A 14,134-nucleotide genomic window follows, 5' to 3' on the forward strand; every position below is an offset into this window, starting at 1 on the left:
GAGTTCGAGACCTCAAAATGCTGTGAATATTCTGCGATGTTAAGAATCGGCGACAGGCCTACGGCCTAATAAACGCTGAAACCGCTATTATTATTTATTATTATTATGCCATTCTAATGTTGTACTAATTGCATGTGCATAGTTTCCACCCAAACCAGTGACAAAGACTAGGCGGGCAGTGCACGTAGGCACTGGAAGCTTCCAAAACCAATTATAAAAAATAGACCACAGAGTCTAGTGTGGTCCATTTTTAAGTCTGGACGGTGAGTTAGTGAAACGTAGTTTGGACAACTGATCCTGTATAACACTAGTACGACTGAGTCAGTACCATTGAATCGAAATGGCTGTCTTTACAACTGAACTCCATTGATGAATCGTGAATATTGCCGAATGGCCTGCAATCCCAAGTTTGCTGCTCTGTGCCAAGAATTTAAGTCGATCGTGAACCGTAATCACTTTTTAAATAACGCATCTTCTGCGTCACAAAAATCTGAATTACAATGGCTCTTGGCCGATATTATTGGTATCCTGTGAAAAAGTTTTACGACGTAGAGTGATGCAGCGCGACACGTTCCTCTACTTTAGTAATGTAGATTAATGGCTACACTCGAGAGTAGACTGTACGCTTATAAGTGTTGTGAGGTCAGGACGGTAGAGTTGCTGCTAATGGATCTACTCCATTAGGCACCCTCTCGCCGCACCGTTGATTTACATGCAGATTTTTTTTCGTTTTTTTTTCTTTTAGAATTCTACTCTCCGGTTTTCCTTAAGGATTACTTGTTTAGTTTTTATTTGGTCTCTGGTTTGACGGAAACTTTATTATATTATTTATTAAATAATTTTGAGTCACTGTAAAAGAATTAAACGTAAATCACGGTAATAACCTTTGCAGCTGTAGCAGCTTTCAATGTATCAACATGTATAGTGAAGCTGAGACGAAGCGTGAAGCTCCGTGGTCGCAACAGGAAATTTCTTTTTGTTGCAAGTTACAGCCCCACACTACATCTCCATCATATATATACAGTATGTACAGCTGTTGTTCAGAAGCAGTTTTTGTTGTTACGTTCACTTGATGTAACAGCGGCCGCCTTGTCGACGACGGTTGGCCAGCTATGTTCCGTCTTTGTTACGCCTCTCGTGGTTGTGAAGCATAACTTCCTGTCTTGTACTTATGTTATTAGTCTGCTTATATTGCAAGTTCACAAGGAATTTGAAAGCAAAGCAAACGCCAAGAAAATTCACCATATCGAGATTGAAAACGTTTCGGAGTCCAGCTCCATCATCAGTTCGACGAAACTAAAAATNCACCCTCTCGCCGCACCGTTGATTTACATGCAGATTTTTTTACGTTTTTCCCTTCAGTATTCTACTATTCCGTTTTCTTTTAAATAATCTAATATATTTTACTTGTGTAATTGGCAATAATCGATGGCTTGTGTTGGCGGCCAATAAAATAAGGCTCATGTTAATAAAATAAGGCTCAATCTGACGCCAGCGGTCAATAACTCTCGCCCCTGCGTGATCTCTATGAGCTCTTCAGCAGCACGCGCCAGGATCCTATATTTTGGCTCTTGGTTAAAGATTGTGTATAAACCCTTTATCTGCAGATATATTAATAATCGTCAATGTTATTCGTATGTGAAGGCTTCGTTTCTAGGATTATCCTCAGTGGACACATTTATTATCATTAAACCCTTTATCTGCGGATGTATTAATTGTCGTCAATGTTATTCGTATGTGAAGATGTGGTTTCTAGAATTACCCTTAGTGGACACATTTATTATCATCCAAGCTATTCCATCTGAAACTCTAGTAACAAGCGTTGCCATCAGTAGAAGAGAAAAATTTAAAAAGTGTTTCAAAATGTAACAATTAGATCTCGTGGTACGTCAGTTCGTTTCAAAAATAAAACGGCTTATGTTTACGACATTTTATGGTACAAATTTAATATATAATACAAATCTGTTCGGACAATATCGGCCTCTCAAACAAACGCTCAGTGTTGCTTTGTTTCAAAATTTCCTTCGTGCGCAAGATTTTTGACAAACTGTAGCTACATTTTTGTATCGAAGAAATGAAAGAACTTCATCACAACTGGAAAAGATTTTGGACGAGTTGGGGAGATTGGCGATGTTTGACATAAGATCTCTGTTGTGTTTGTCAATCAAACACTGCACGGCGTGGGCAAACGCTCCTTAGAGGCGACTCGATGATGTGTGAGCAGTATAAATGTATTGGAAATACAGTACTGTATATCATTCAGTTTAAAACAATTGGTTGTGAATTATCTTACCGTTAACCGCCAATCATCTATCACTTGTCAGCCGTGAATTGCCAAGAAAGATAAAATAAATATAATCAAATGCTCAAAAAATGTTGATCAAGGGACAAAGAAAGATCAAATGCTTGTCCCAAATAAAATACCAAACTTGAGTAAATATATCAGGGGCTCCTAAACTAAGAGTCAATTGCTAACTGGAGATGTTCGTCAAGTTAGGATGTCCCTTGTAACAGTGATGCATGCACCTGCAGCAAGCTGCGTAACTCTGCTGCAGCGCAGCTTTAAAAAGCGTATATCTGCATCGTGATGCGCAGCTCCATATGTATAGCAGTTGTTTGAAAAAAATTAAAACGGCGCAATTCTTGTACCTATATATTGGAACAGGTTTCATTGAAGACCAGAGAATTTGTTTTATTCGCAATTTTCTTATTAGTTTTATAAAACTTGAAAGAAGGAATTCTGCCAACCTATACTAATATATTGGAACGTAAACAAAAAGCTATTCAATGCATTTTGTTTTAAAATGCTTAGGAAAATTTTTGTCTTATTCTCATCAGGATATCATAATATATATTTTAATTTTGCACATATTCAACCCGTGAAGTTAAGTTCACTTAAACAGTTTAGTTTTAATTTTTATTCAAGTTATAAAATATATGATTGCGTTTATCCTAAAATCATTCAATTTCATTGCATCACTGCTCCATGCGTGACGGCAGTGACTCATTTCAGTGACTCATGTCAGGTCGATATATCAATTCATGACTCACGCACTCGGTCACATGAAAAATTTTTATTCAGAGTGATCACAAATGAGATTTTCAAGCTTGGGCTTACTAATTTTTTCGGTGAGCTATAATATCGATGTAGTACAAGTTTTAATAAAAGATTTTTGCGGTAATCAAACTAAAATAAATGTTTCTGAAACTTGTGGAACTTAGAAATTGAGTGCAAGTTTAATTAAAGAGAGCATTTTAAATAATTTAAAACTGGTTTATGAAACTTGAAAATGGAGTGGAATTTAAATTAAAGGAAGAATTATAATTTCTCTGAAATAATTAATTTATGCAAATGAGTACAAGTGTTGAGCGTCCGATAGGGCATTACAATGAGAGGCCCAACCTGTCCCTGTTAGTTTTTATTGAAACAGCCGTTCGTACAGTAGCGGTGGACATCGCACGCACAGCCGTTCGTACAGTAGCGGTGGACATCGCACGCACAGCCGTTCGTACGGTAGCGGTGTACATCGCACGCACAGCCGTTCGTACGGTCAGACGTCCAGGAACGCAACCAGAAGGAGATGCTAGGTTTCTCTGTAGTGCGCATCGAGATCTCTCACTAAATGATTAGTAGGTATAATTAGTTACAGTTATATTATCAACAAGTATAACACATTAACGGTTGCAGGTGCTTCAGGCCAGGATCTTATCCTGAAGGACAGACAATTAAGGATTTTCTATGCTACGCATCGAGATCTCTCACTAAATGGTGATTAATAATATTAGTTAGTTATATTATTAGCAAGTAACGCATTAACGGTTGCAGGTGCTACAGGCCAGGAGCGCGTCCTAAAGGGGATGCCAGGTTTCTCCGTTGTATGCATCGAGATCTCTCACTATGATGATTAGTAAAATTAGTTTTTATTTATATCATTAGCAAGTAACACATTAACGATTGCAGGTGCTACAGGCCAGGATCGTATCCTAAAGGACAGACAAGGGTTCTCTGTGTTACGCATCGAAGGTCCTCACTTCGTAGAGCGCGGTCACGCCTACAGCCTCACGTGTGTCTACGACATGGGCAGGTGTCATCTCTTCAACGTCGAGTGGCTCTTCAATGATGAAAACTTTTTTAGGTGAGTTTAGTTTTAGCTTTATTTTGTGAAAAGAAATTTTTATTTTGTGAATATAAATGAGACTTTTATGCTGGTAGCAAGGGATTTTTTCATGGGAATTTAGTGACGAAGTTATTCAATGCTGGCAGTTAAATGTCGAGAACTTCTTATGGTGAGTTTAGTTTTAGCTTTATTTTGTGAAAATAAATGGGACTTCTATGCTGGTAGCAAGAGTTTTTTCAATGGGAATTTAGTGATGAAATTATTGAATAGCGAAGGCTTTTTCAGGTGAGTTAATTTTGTGAAGATAAATGGGACTTGTGTGCTGGTAGCAAGAGTTTTTTTAGGAGAATTTAGTGATGAAATTATTGAATAGCGAGAGCTTTTTCAAGTGTGTTTAGTTTTAGTTTTATTTTGTGAAGATAATTGAGACTTCTATGTTGGTAGCAAGAGTTTTCTTTTTCAGGGGAATTTAGTGACGAAATTATTTAATGCTTGCAGTTGAATATTGAGAGCCTTTTCATGTGTGTTTAGTTTTGGCTTAAAATTCAGTCAAAATAATTATTCGTCTTCTATTAAATTGAGTTATTAAATTAAATTCTAAGATGAGTTCGTTTCTAAAGTTGAAATTTTGTAGGGGTGATCGTTTATTTGAAGTGTAACCAGTGCTCAGGAGCAATTAAATAATTAATTAATCACAAATCACGGTAATAATGACTAATTTTTTTCACAGCTTCAGTCCTGTGCATGGAGGCCACAGCAAAGACAAGGCCCCTATCATCGTCGATGTGAGTGCTAATATATAAATGTATGCAACATTTCCTTGTAAAAATTTTGTTTTCAGAGAGATTTTCTTTCAACTTTAACAAAGAACGGTCGTTGTTTTTTTGTTGTTTTATGAATGCTGGTGTTGAAGTGAGAATAGGATACTAAATTTCTCTGGAAACGTGTATTTTTCATTGAGCTTATTTTTCCCATGTTTGTACTTTATATGGATAACGATATTCAGTAATGTTGGTCAAAGCTTCATGGGCGCATTGTGAGTTTCTGAGATTATAATGGTATTATTATTATTATGAGTATTAGTGATATATATTGAAGAATGTATCTAAATAAACTTGTGTTTCAGCTGGACCAGTCGAACAGCACTACGGTGGTGATCCCGACGGCCCGGTTCCGTGACAGCGGCACGTACAAATGCACGGTGACCACGCAGGAGGAAGAGTACTACATTGATAACAAGACTTTTGACCTCACCGTCGGGGGTGAGTGTGAGGGACAACAAGACTTTTGACCTCACCGTCGGGGGTAAGTGAGAGGATGACAACAAGACTTTTGACCTCACCGTCGGGGGTAGGTAGCAGTGGACATCGCACGTACAGACGTTCGTACAGTAGCGGTGGACATTGCACGCACAGCCGTTCGTACGGTAGCAGTGGACATCGCACGTATACAGCTTTTCGTACGGTAGCAGTGGACATCGCACGCACAGACGTTCGTACGGTAGCAGTGGACATCGCACGCACAGACGTTCGTACGGTAGCGGTGGACATCGCACGCACAGACGTTCGTACGGTAGCGGTGGACATCGTACGCACAGACGTTCGTACGGGAGCGGTGGACATCGCACGCACAGCCGTTCGTACGGTAACAGTGGATATCGCACGTACAGCCGTTCGTACAGTAGCAGTGGACATCGTACGTACAGCCGTTCGTACGGTAGCAGTGGATATCGCACGTACAGCTGTTCGTACGGTAGCGGTGGACATCGCACGTCCAGCCGTTCGTACGGGAGCAGTGGACATCGCACGTACAGCTGTTCGTACGGTATCAGTGGACATCGTACGTACAGCCGTTCGTACGGTAGCGGTGGACATCGCACGTACAGCCGTTCGTACGGTAGCGGTGGACATCGCACGCACAGCCGTTCGTACAGTAGCGGTGGACATCGCACGCACAGCCGTTCGTACAGTAGCGGTGGACATCGCACGCACAGCCGTTCGTACGGTAGCGGTGTACATCGCACGCACAGCCGTTCGTACGGTCAGACGTCCAGGAACGCAACCAGAAGGAGATGCTAGGTTTCTCTGTAGTGCGCATCGAGATCTCTCACTAAATGATTAGTAGGTATAATTAGTTACAGTTATATTATCAACAAGTATAACACATTAACGGTTGCAGGTGCTTCAGGCCAGGATCTTATCCTGAAGGACAGACAATTAAGGATTTTCTATGCTACGCATCGAGATCTCTCACTAAATGGTGATTAATAATATTAGTTAGTTATATTATTAGCAAGTAACGCATTAACGGTTGCAGGTGCTACAGGCCAGGAGCGCGTCCTAAAGGGGATGCCAGGTTTCTCCGTTGTATGCATCGAGATCTCTCACTTAATGATGATCAGTAAAATTAGTTTACAATTATATTATTAGCAAGTATAACACATTAACGGTTGTCGGTTACAGGTGCTACAGGCCAGGATCGTATCCTAAAGGACAGACAAGGATTCTCTGTGCTACGCATCGAAGGCCCTCAGTTCGTAGAGCGCGGTCATTCCTACAGCCTGACGTGTGTCTACGACATGGGCAGGTGTCATCTCTTCAACGTCGAGTGGCTCTTCAATGACGAGAACTTCTTCAGGTATGTTTTGTTTTAATTTTATTTTGTGAAAATAAATGAGACTTATATGCTGGTAGCATGGGTTTTGTCAGGGGAATTTAGTGACGAAATTATTGAATAGCAAAGGCTTTTTCAGTTATGTTTAGTTTTAGTTTAATTTGTGAAGATCTTATATGCTGGTAGCATGAGTTTTTCAGGGGAATTTGCAATGAAATTATTCAATGCTGGCTGTTAAAAGGCATTAGGGTTTACGATCGAAATCCTTGGAGATACATGTCTTCAAAGTCTTAATAAATTTTTAGTTGAATATTGAGGGTTTTTTCAGGTGTGTCTAGTTCTAGGTTAATTTGTGAAGATAAGTGAAACTTTTATGCTGGTATAGCATGAGTTTTGTCAGGGGAATTTAGTGACGAAATTATTGAATAGCGAGAGTTTTTTCAAGTGTGTTTAGTTTTAGTTTTATTTTGTGAAGATAAATGAGACTTCTATGCTGGTAGCAAGAGTTTTTTCAGGGGAATTTAGTGACGAAATTATTCACAGCTGGCAGTTGAATATTGAGGGCTTTTTCAGGTGGGTTTTGTTTTAGTTTAATTTAGTCAAAATAATTAAGAGTCTTTATTAAATTGAGTTATTGCTCAATTTAATAAAAGTTATAATAAAATAACCAGTTAATAAAATAACCAGTTATTAAATTAGGTTCTAAATTGAGTTCATTGCTAAAGTTTTAATTTTGAAGAAGTGAACGATTAACTGAAGTGTAACCAGCGCTCTGGACTAATTAAATAATTAAGTAATCACAAATGAAGGTCGGTAACAATGACAATTTTTTCTACAGTTTCAGTCCTGTGCACGGCGGCCACAGCAAAGACAAGTCCCCTATCATCGTTGACGTGAGTGCTAATATACAAATTTATTCAACATTTCCTTGTAAAAATTGTGTTTGCAAAGAGATTTTCTGTCAACTTTAACAAAAAACGTTCGTGGTTCTTTTATGACTACTGGTGTTGAAGAAGAAAAAAGGATACCGTCAACCGGGGCTACTCGGGACGGTTTTGAGCGTTTTTTGTTAATAACTTCTTACCATGAAACATTTCATATACAAGTTTAGGCTCATTTTATAGCTCTTTGCGAGGGCTATCGAATGGCATCTTCAAAAAGTTCCATATGCTATTCGTAAGGTGCCAGAAGCAAAAAATGAGTGTCCCGAGTAGCCCCGGTTGACGGTACGAAGTTTCTCTTGAAACGTTATTTTTCATTGAGCATATTTTTTCCACGTTTGTACTTAATATGGATGACGAAACTCATTAATGTCGGTCAATCTTAATGATTAATCATTAATGTCGGTCACCTCATCATGGGCGCATTGTGAGTTTTTGAGTTTGAACCTATCGGTATTATTATTACTATGAGTATTAGTGATAGATATTGAACAAAGTATCTAAATATTCTGAGTTTGAACCTATTGGTATTATTATTACTATGAATATTAGTGATAGATATTGAACAAAGTATCTAAATAGACAAACAAGACTTTTGACCTCACTGTCGGGGGTGAGTGAGTGGGACAACAAGACTTTTGACCTTACTGTCGGGGTAAGTGAGTGGGACAACAAGACTTTTGACCTCACTGTCGGGGGTGAGTGAGTGGGATAACAAGACTTTTGACCTCACTCTCGGGGGTGAGTGAGCTTGTTGGTACATGTTGGTTTTAATTGGTACATGTGGTTGGGGTCTCTGTGTTAGGGTGGTAGTAAGAAAGAGTTTACACTGGTATGTGATTAAGGTGGGAATTTGGCAATATTGATGTTTCGTTGTGTGTTTGGACAATGTCCTATGCAGGGAATAGCTTGACGAGACATATCATCGTGTTCCACTTAACGTGTTTTGCTGCTAAAGCTCTCACTATAAATTGCATCAATAGTTCGATGCAACGCATTTTTGTTCCCATTATACAACAGAGTTATAGGGTGAAATTTTACCACAAGATAATTATTTTGCCCTAGGGTATATAATTTTACCCTAGGGTAAACAATATTACCCTAGGATGAATAAAATTACGCTGAGGTAAATAATTTTCCCCTAAGGTAAATAATTTCACCCTAGGATAAATAGTTCCCCCTAGGGTATTTCACTATATATAGACGTATTACTCAGAATAATCTTTAAACTTTACATATTATAACGTGTGACATATTATAAATATTATATTATGACACATTCTAACGTATGTCGCCTCCGCAGTGCTGCCCACCGCTGGCCCCACCATCAAGGAGACCACCGTGGACCCCGACGGTGGGACGACCCCCCCGCCCCCCCAGGTGGGCTCGGAGGTGTCCCTAGAGTGCACCTCACAGCCCTCCTACCCCGCCACCAACCTCACCTGGGTCAGGAACCGCAAGGTGGGTCATGAACCGCAAGGTTGGTCAGGAACAGCAAGGTGGGTCACGAACCGCAAGGTGGGTCACGAACCGCAAGGTGGGCCACGAACCGCAAGGTGGGTCACGAACCGCAAGGTGGGTCAGGAATCGAAGGTGGGTTGGGAACCGCAAGGTGGGTCGCGAACCGCAAGGTGGGTCACGAACCGCAAAAGGGGCTCACGCTCAGTAACCGCAAGGTGGATTCAGGGTCAGGAACCGCAAGGTGGGTTCAGGGTCAGGAACCGCAAGGTGGGTTCAGGGTCAGGAACCGTGTGGGTTCATGGTCAAGAACCGGTTGGGTTCAGGGTCAGGAACCTTTTAGGTTCAGGGCCATGAACCGGTTGGGTTCAGGGATTATAACCGGTTGGGTTCAGGGCCATGAACCGGTTGGGTTCAGGGTTTGGTACCGGTTAGGTTCAGGGTCGGAAACTGGAAGGATGAAAACGTAGGAACTCAACCCTTATGTATATTCATTTGAGGCATTACAAAATGTATCATTATTGCTGAATTTCTCGTATTGCCATATTCATAAAGAATGTGAAACCCTCGATGTCATGGTAATGATGTTACTCACAATGACCCCTTTCTTTAAATCGACCCCCTTAATAAAATATCACTATATTACGATAGTTACAAGTTTAAACTCTTATAATGTATCATTATAAACACATCACCCTCTCTCCAGATGGTGACGGGGGGCGTGACGCAGCTGGGCACCTCCCGAGGGCCCGACGGCCTCATCACCTCCCGCGCGGGCCTCACTTTCACCCTCGCATTTCACCCTAGGGTAAATAGTTTCAACCCTAGGGTAAATAATTTCACCCTAGGGTAAATAGTTTCACCCTAGGGTAAATAGTTTCACCCTAGGTTAGATAGTTTCACCTTATGGTAAATAGTTTCACCCTAGGGTAAATAGTTTCACCCTAGGGTAAATAATTTCACCATACAGACGTATTACTGTGAATAATCTCTAAACTTTACACATTTTAACGTGTGTCGCCTCCGCAGTGCTGCCCACCGCGGGCCCCACCATCAAGGAGACCGCCGCGGACCCCGACGGTGGGACGACCCCCCCGCCCCCCCAGGTGGGCTCTGAGGTGTCCCTAGAGTGCACCTCACAGCCCTCCTACCCCGCCACCAACCTCACCTGGGTCATGAACCGCAAGGTGGGTCACGAACCGCAAGGTGGGTCACGAACCGCAAGGTGGGTCACGAACCGCAAGGTGGGTCACGAACCGCAAGGTGGGTCAGGAACAGCAAGGTGGGTGGAACCGCAAGGATGACTAACTACGTAAGAACTCAATCCTGACGTATATTAATTTGAGGTCATACAAAATGTATCATTATAATTTAATTTCTCCTAATGACACATTCATAAAGAATGTGTAGCCCTCGAATTCATGGTAATAAAATAACTCACAATGACCTCTTTCGATGAATTGTAACCATAACCATATATCACTGTAATACGTTAATTAAAAGATAAAACTCTTATAATATATCATCGTAACCTCGATGTCTTGGTAATAAAATTACTCACAATGACGTTTTTCATTAAATTTAAGCCTTTATAATTTGTCACTGTAATACGTACGCTAATTAAAAGATAAAACTTTCATTAAATTTAAGCCTTTATAATATGTCACTGTAATACGTACGCTAATAAAAAAGATAAAACTATTATAATATATCATTGTAATCACATCACCCCTCACGCCCCCCCTCCCTCCAGATGGTGACGGGGGGCGTGACGCAGCTGGGCACCTCCCGAGGGCCCGACGGCCTCATCACCTCCCGCGCGGGCCTCACTTTCACCCTCGCGCCCTCACACTACGAGCGCGGCAAACTCGAGGTCAAGGTGGGGCTACTGTTACCCTCACCCTTTACCCTCAACTTAAGTGTTACCTTCACTCTTTATCCTCAACTTTACTGTTACCCTCACCCTTTACAATAACCCTCATTCACTACCCTCGACCTTACTGTTACCCTCACACTCCTTACCTTCTCCATTACCCTCAACCTTATTCTTGCCTTCACACTCATATATATCGTTACCCTCTACATTACCCTCAATTTCGCCATCTCTATTACCCTCAACTCTACTGCTTAACTGTACCCTCTATTACCATTACGATCTCTATTACCCTCAACTGTGCCGCTCAATTACCCTAACCCTTGACCCTTACCCTTACTTCCATTTCGCGCCCTGTTCACTAGGTAAGCTCTAGTCCAAAGTGTGTCTACCGTGGCCACTTCTCGCATTTCTAATTTCAATTTACCTCTAATCGCATTTTTTAATTTTGCACCAAGCGATTTCCTATTATATTTTTCATTTCATAAGTTGGCTAAATTATTTTAAGCCAATCTTATTTAGTAATTGTCTATTCATTGACCTTCAATCTTATTTTTTCTTACACACTATATTATCTTCAGTGTCACTCGCGCTATCTTACCTTCGCTCGTTTTTGTTACTTTTCTCCGTAGTTTTATTCAATCATTATTGATATTGCCTTCTTGACTCAATTTCAATCTTAGTTTCTGTTTTATTTGCTGCTACGTTCAGACTTAGCGTAGAGCTTCAGACTATTCTTTTCATTTTTTCCATAAATAAAATTCTCTGGTAGCTTTTATTGTTTTTGCTACGCAAGGAGATGAGTGAGACATTGTCCAAATAAAGTTGTAGTTTTTGGTTGTCATCTTCACATTGTTGGGCCCGACACAAAGGGAGTATCACGGCTACATTCACGCTCGCCTTGTGCTGCGGTAACCGAAGTGTTTTACTTTTTGGACAAATGACGCATCTATTTTCTGAGTGTGCCATAACTTATTGATATAAAATTCACTGTGTTTTTCGGGTCAGTTAATATCAGTATTATTTTCTGGTGGAGTTTGACCGTGCGTGTTGTTGCAGTGCAAGGCCGCGCTGGAGAACGTGACGATGTTCTCTGACTCCTTCGTGCTGGTAAATCCTAACTACGACGCCTCCACGTCCTCCACTGCTCCTGATCTTGGTATAGGTAATTATATTAAATAAGTTTAATCTATAAACATTCACAGTAATTATAATATGGTTCAGGTACTGTGAAAAACATGATTTCAATCTATAACCATTATCGTTTCTGTAGGAATTCTTTCCAGTTGGACCTATTTTTTCGTTAATTAAAATTAATTTAATTAATTAAGCGGTTACACTGAATCATTTTCTCGCGTTGTGCAGTGGAGTCGAAGCTGCTGGTGCTGAAGCTCAGCATACAGATCCTCATCATGATCATCGTAGGTCTTCTCTTCTAAACCAAGGATCTAGACCCTGACCTAGACCGTGATCTAGACCCTGACCTAGACCCTGATCTAGACCATGACCTAGACCTTGACCTAGATTCTGATCTAGCCCATGATCTAGACCGTGATCTAGACCCTGATCTAGACCGTGATCTAGACCCTGACCTTGACATAGATTCTGACCTAGACCCTGATCTAGACCTTGATCTAGATTCTGATCTAGACCCTGACCTAGCCGTGACCAATGATCTTTGGATGCGATCTTTTGTCCCTGGATTTGTCCCTGGATCTGCCACTGGATCACCACTGGATCAGCAGCAAGCTTCGATAAACTTGGACTGCGGATCTGCACAAGCCTTAGATCAGATAAACGAGTTAATTACGTGGGCTTCACACGCATGAGAAATTTAGAAAATTTTTTTGTCTAACAATCATAACTGGAAAATTACTAACAGAAATGGTAAAAAATATCAAGTTTATTTGAGAAAAAATCGTTAAGCATAACATTATTTTGATTTTCAAGTTCCCGTAGAGTTTTTTGTTATTTAGTTCTGACCTTCTCAATTGGCCACACTCGACCATGTTTTTCCATGTGTAGGTGCGTTGATTTAATTGCCTAAGGAATTTGCCTAACTTGGACCCTGAACGTCATTAAAAACGATAAATATTCTTAGTCATTCATTATTAACGAAACTGCCTCATAATTTTTCTCCGTGCCAATATCAGTCTCGACTTCAACCGACTACAGTCGCGGCCAACGAAGCATTTTAGGACCTTAGCACTCCGGTCAATATAAATTATTAAAGACCATTCACCCCATTTAATGTAAATATGGGTGAAAGCTAATTGTTGAATACTATTTACAAACGCAGAGGTGTATTCTGTGTAGTCATAATAATTGCATTACAAGAATTATGGTTCTGACTGCAGAAATTTGAGCCTGAGTGTACTTTACGAATGCTGAATCATTTGTATAAGGGAAGTATCGTTGCATAATCGAGCAGCAATAACATCTGCCACCACCCTGGCAAACTCTTGTGTATAGTCTTTTATTAGAATGACAGAAATTCTTAGCTTAAACTTGTCAAAATCTCAACATACCAAAATCACAACATACCAAAATCACAACCTACCAAAACCACATCATACTACACCCCACAACCGTAGACCAGCTGAGAGAGGTTGCCGACTGTGTGTTGGGCCTCGTGCTGTACGATATAACGAAACTCGATAACCATCGTCTTCTCTCTATTAACAAGATATGAAATTTAGTTGTTGATGTGGGTTTTTCTGAAAATCAACATTTGAGTGAATCTTCAGGTGAGGTTTTTAATAAGTTGCTTAAGATGACGCCAACTTCAACTGTCATTGTTTCGTGTTTGTTTAATTTAAACAGGAAAATTGTCATTCAAAAATAAGAATTTTTTAAATCAATGTTTCTCTAATTGAATAAAGGACTTAAGAGTAATTTGACACAGTGCCCTGCTTTAGGTAATATAACAAAACGTATTGGATCTACTTTACTGATTGTTTCGTCGGAAGCAGCCATTCTTCAATGGCTATGTCTCATGTTTATTAGCCATGCATTTTCCTTAAATTTGAATCAATAATTTTACTTAAATTTGTGCTATGCTTTCTCTGGTCGGTTCTTTATAATTTTGATAAACGTTTCTCATGGTCTCGTGAATTTCAAGCAGCGATAAC

General features: G+C 40.3%; 1 protein-coding gene and 1 long non-coding RNA gene across 2 annotated transcripts; both read left to right on the forward strand.

Moving 5' to 3' along the window:
• Nucleotides 1-3,961: 3,961 nt before the first annotated feature.
• LOC125178324 lies at nt 3,962-10,434 on the forward strand (the record flags this gene model as incomplete). The annotated part of the gene is made up of 4 exons (XM_047881812.1): nt 3,962-4,136; nt 4,849-4,903; nt 5,245-5,380; nt 10,160-10,434. Coding segments are annotated over 4 exons (641 nt in total), but the record flags the coding sequence as incomplete, so codon positions are not given.
• Nucleotides 10,435-10,902: 468 nt separating this feature from the next.
• LOC108671899 lies at nt 10,903-12,932 on the forward strand. The gene is made up of 3 exons (XR_001930855.2): nt 10,903-11,009; nt 12,063-12,168; nt 12,369-12,932. It is a non-coding gene; the product is annotated as an uncharacterized LOC108671899 (long non-coding RNA).
• Nucleotides 12,933-14,134: the final 1,202 nt, after the last annotated feature.

This window comes from Hyalella azteca, unplaced genomic scaffold (genome assembly GCF_000764305.2).
Source record: "Hyalella azteca isolate HAZT.00-mixed unplaced genomic scaffold, Hazt_2.0.2 contig8867, whole genome shotgun sequence".
Classification (NCBI taxonomy): domain Eukaryota; kingdom Metazoa; phylum Arthropoda; class Malacostraca; order Amphipoda; family Hyalellidae; genus Hyalella; species Hyalella azteca.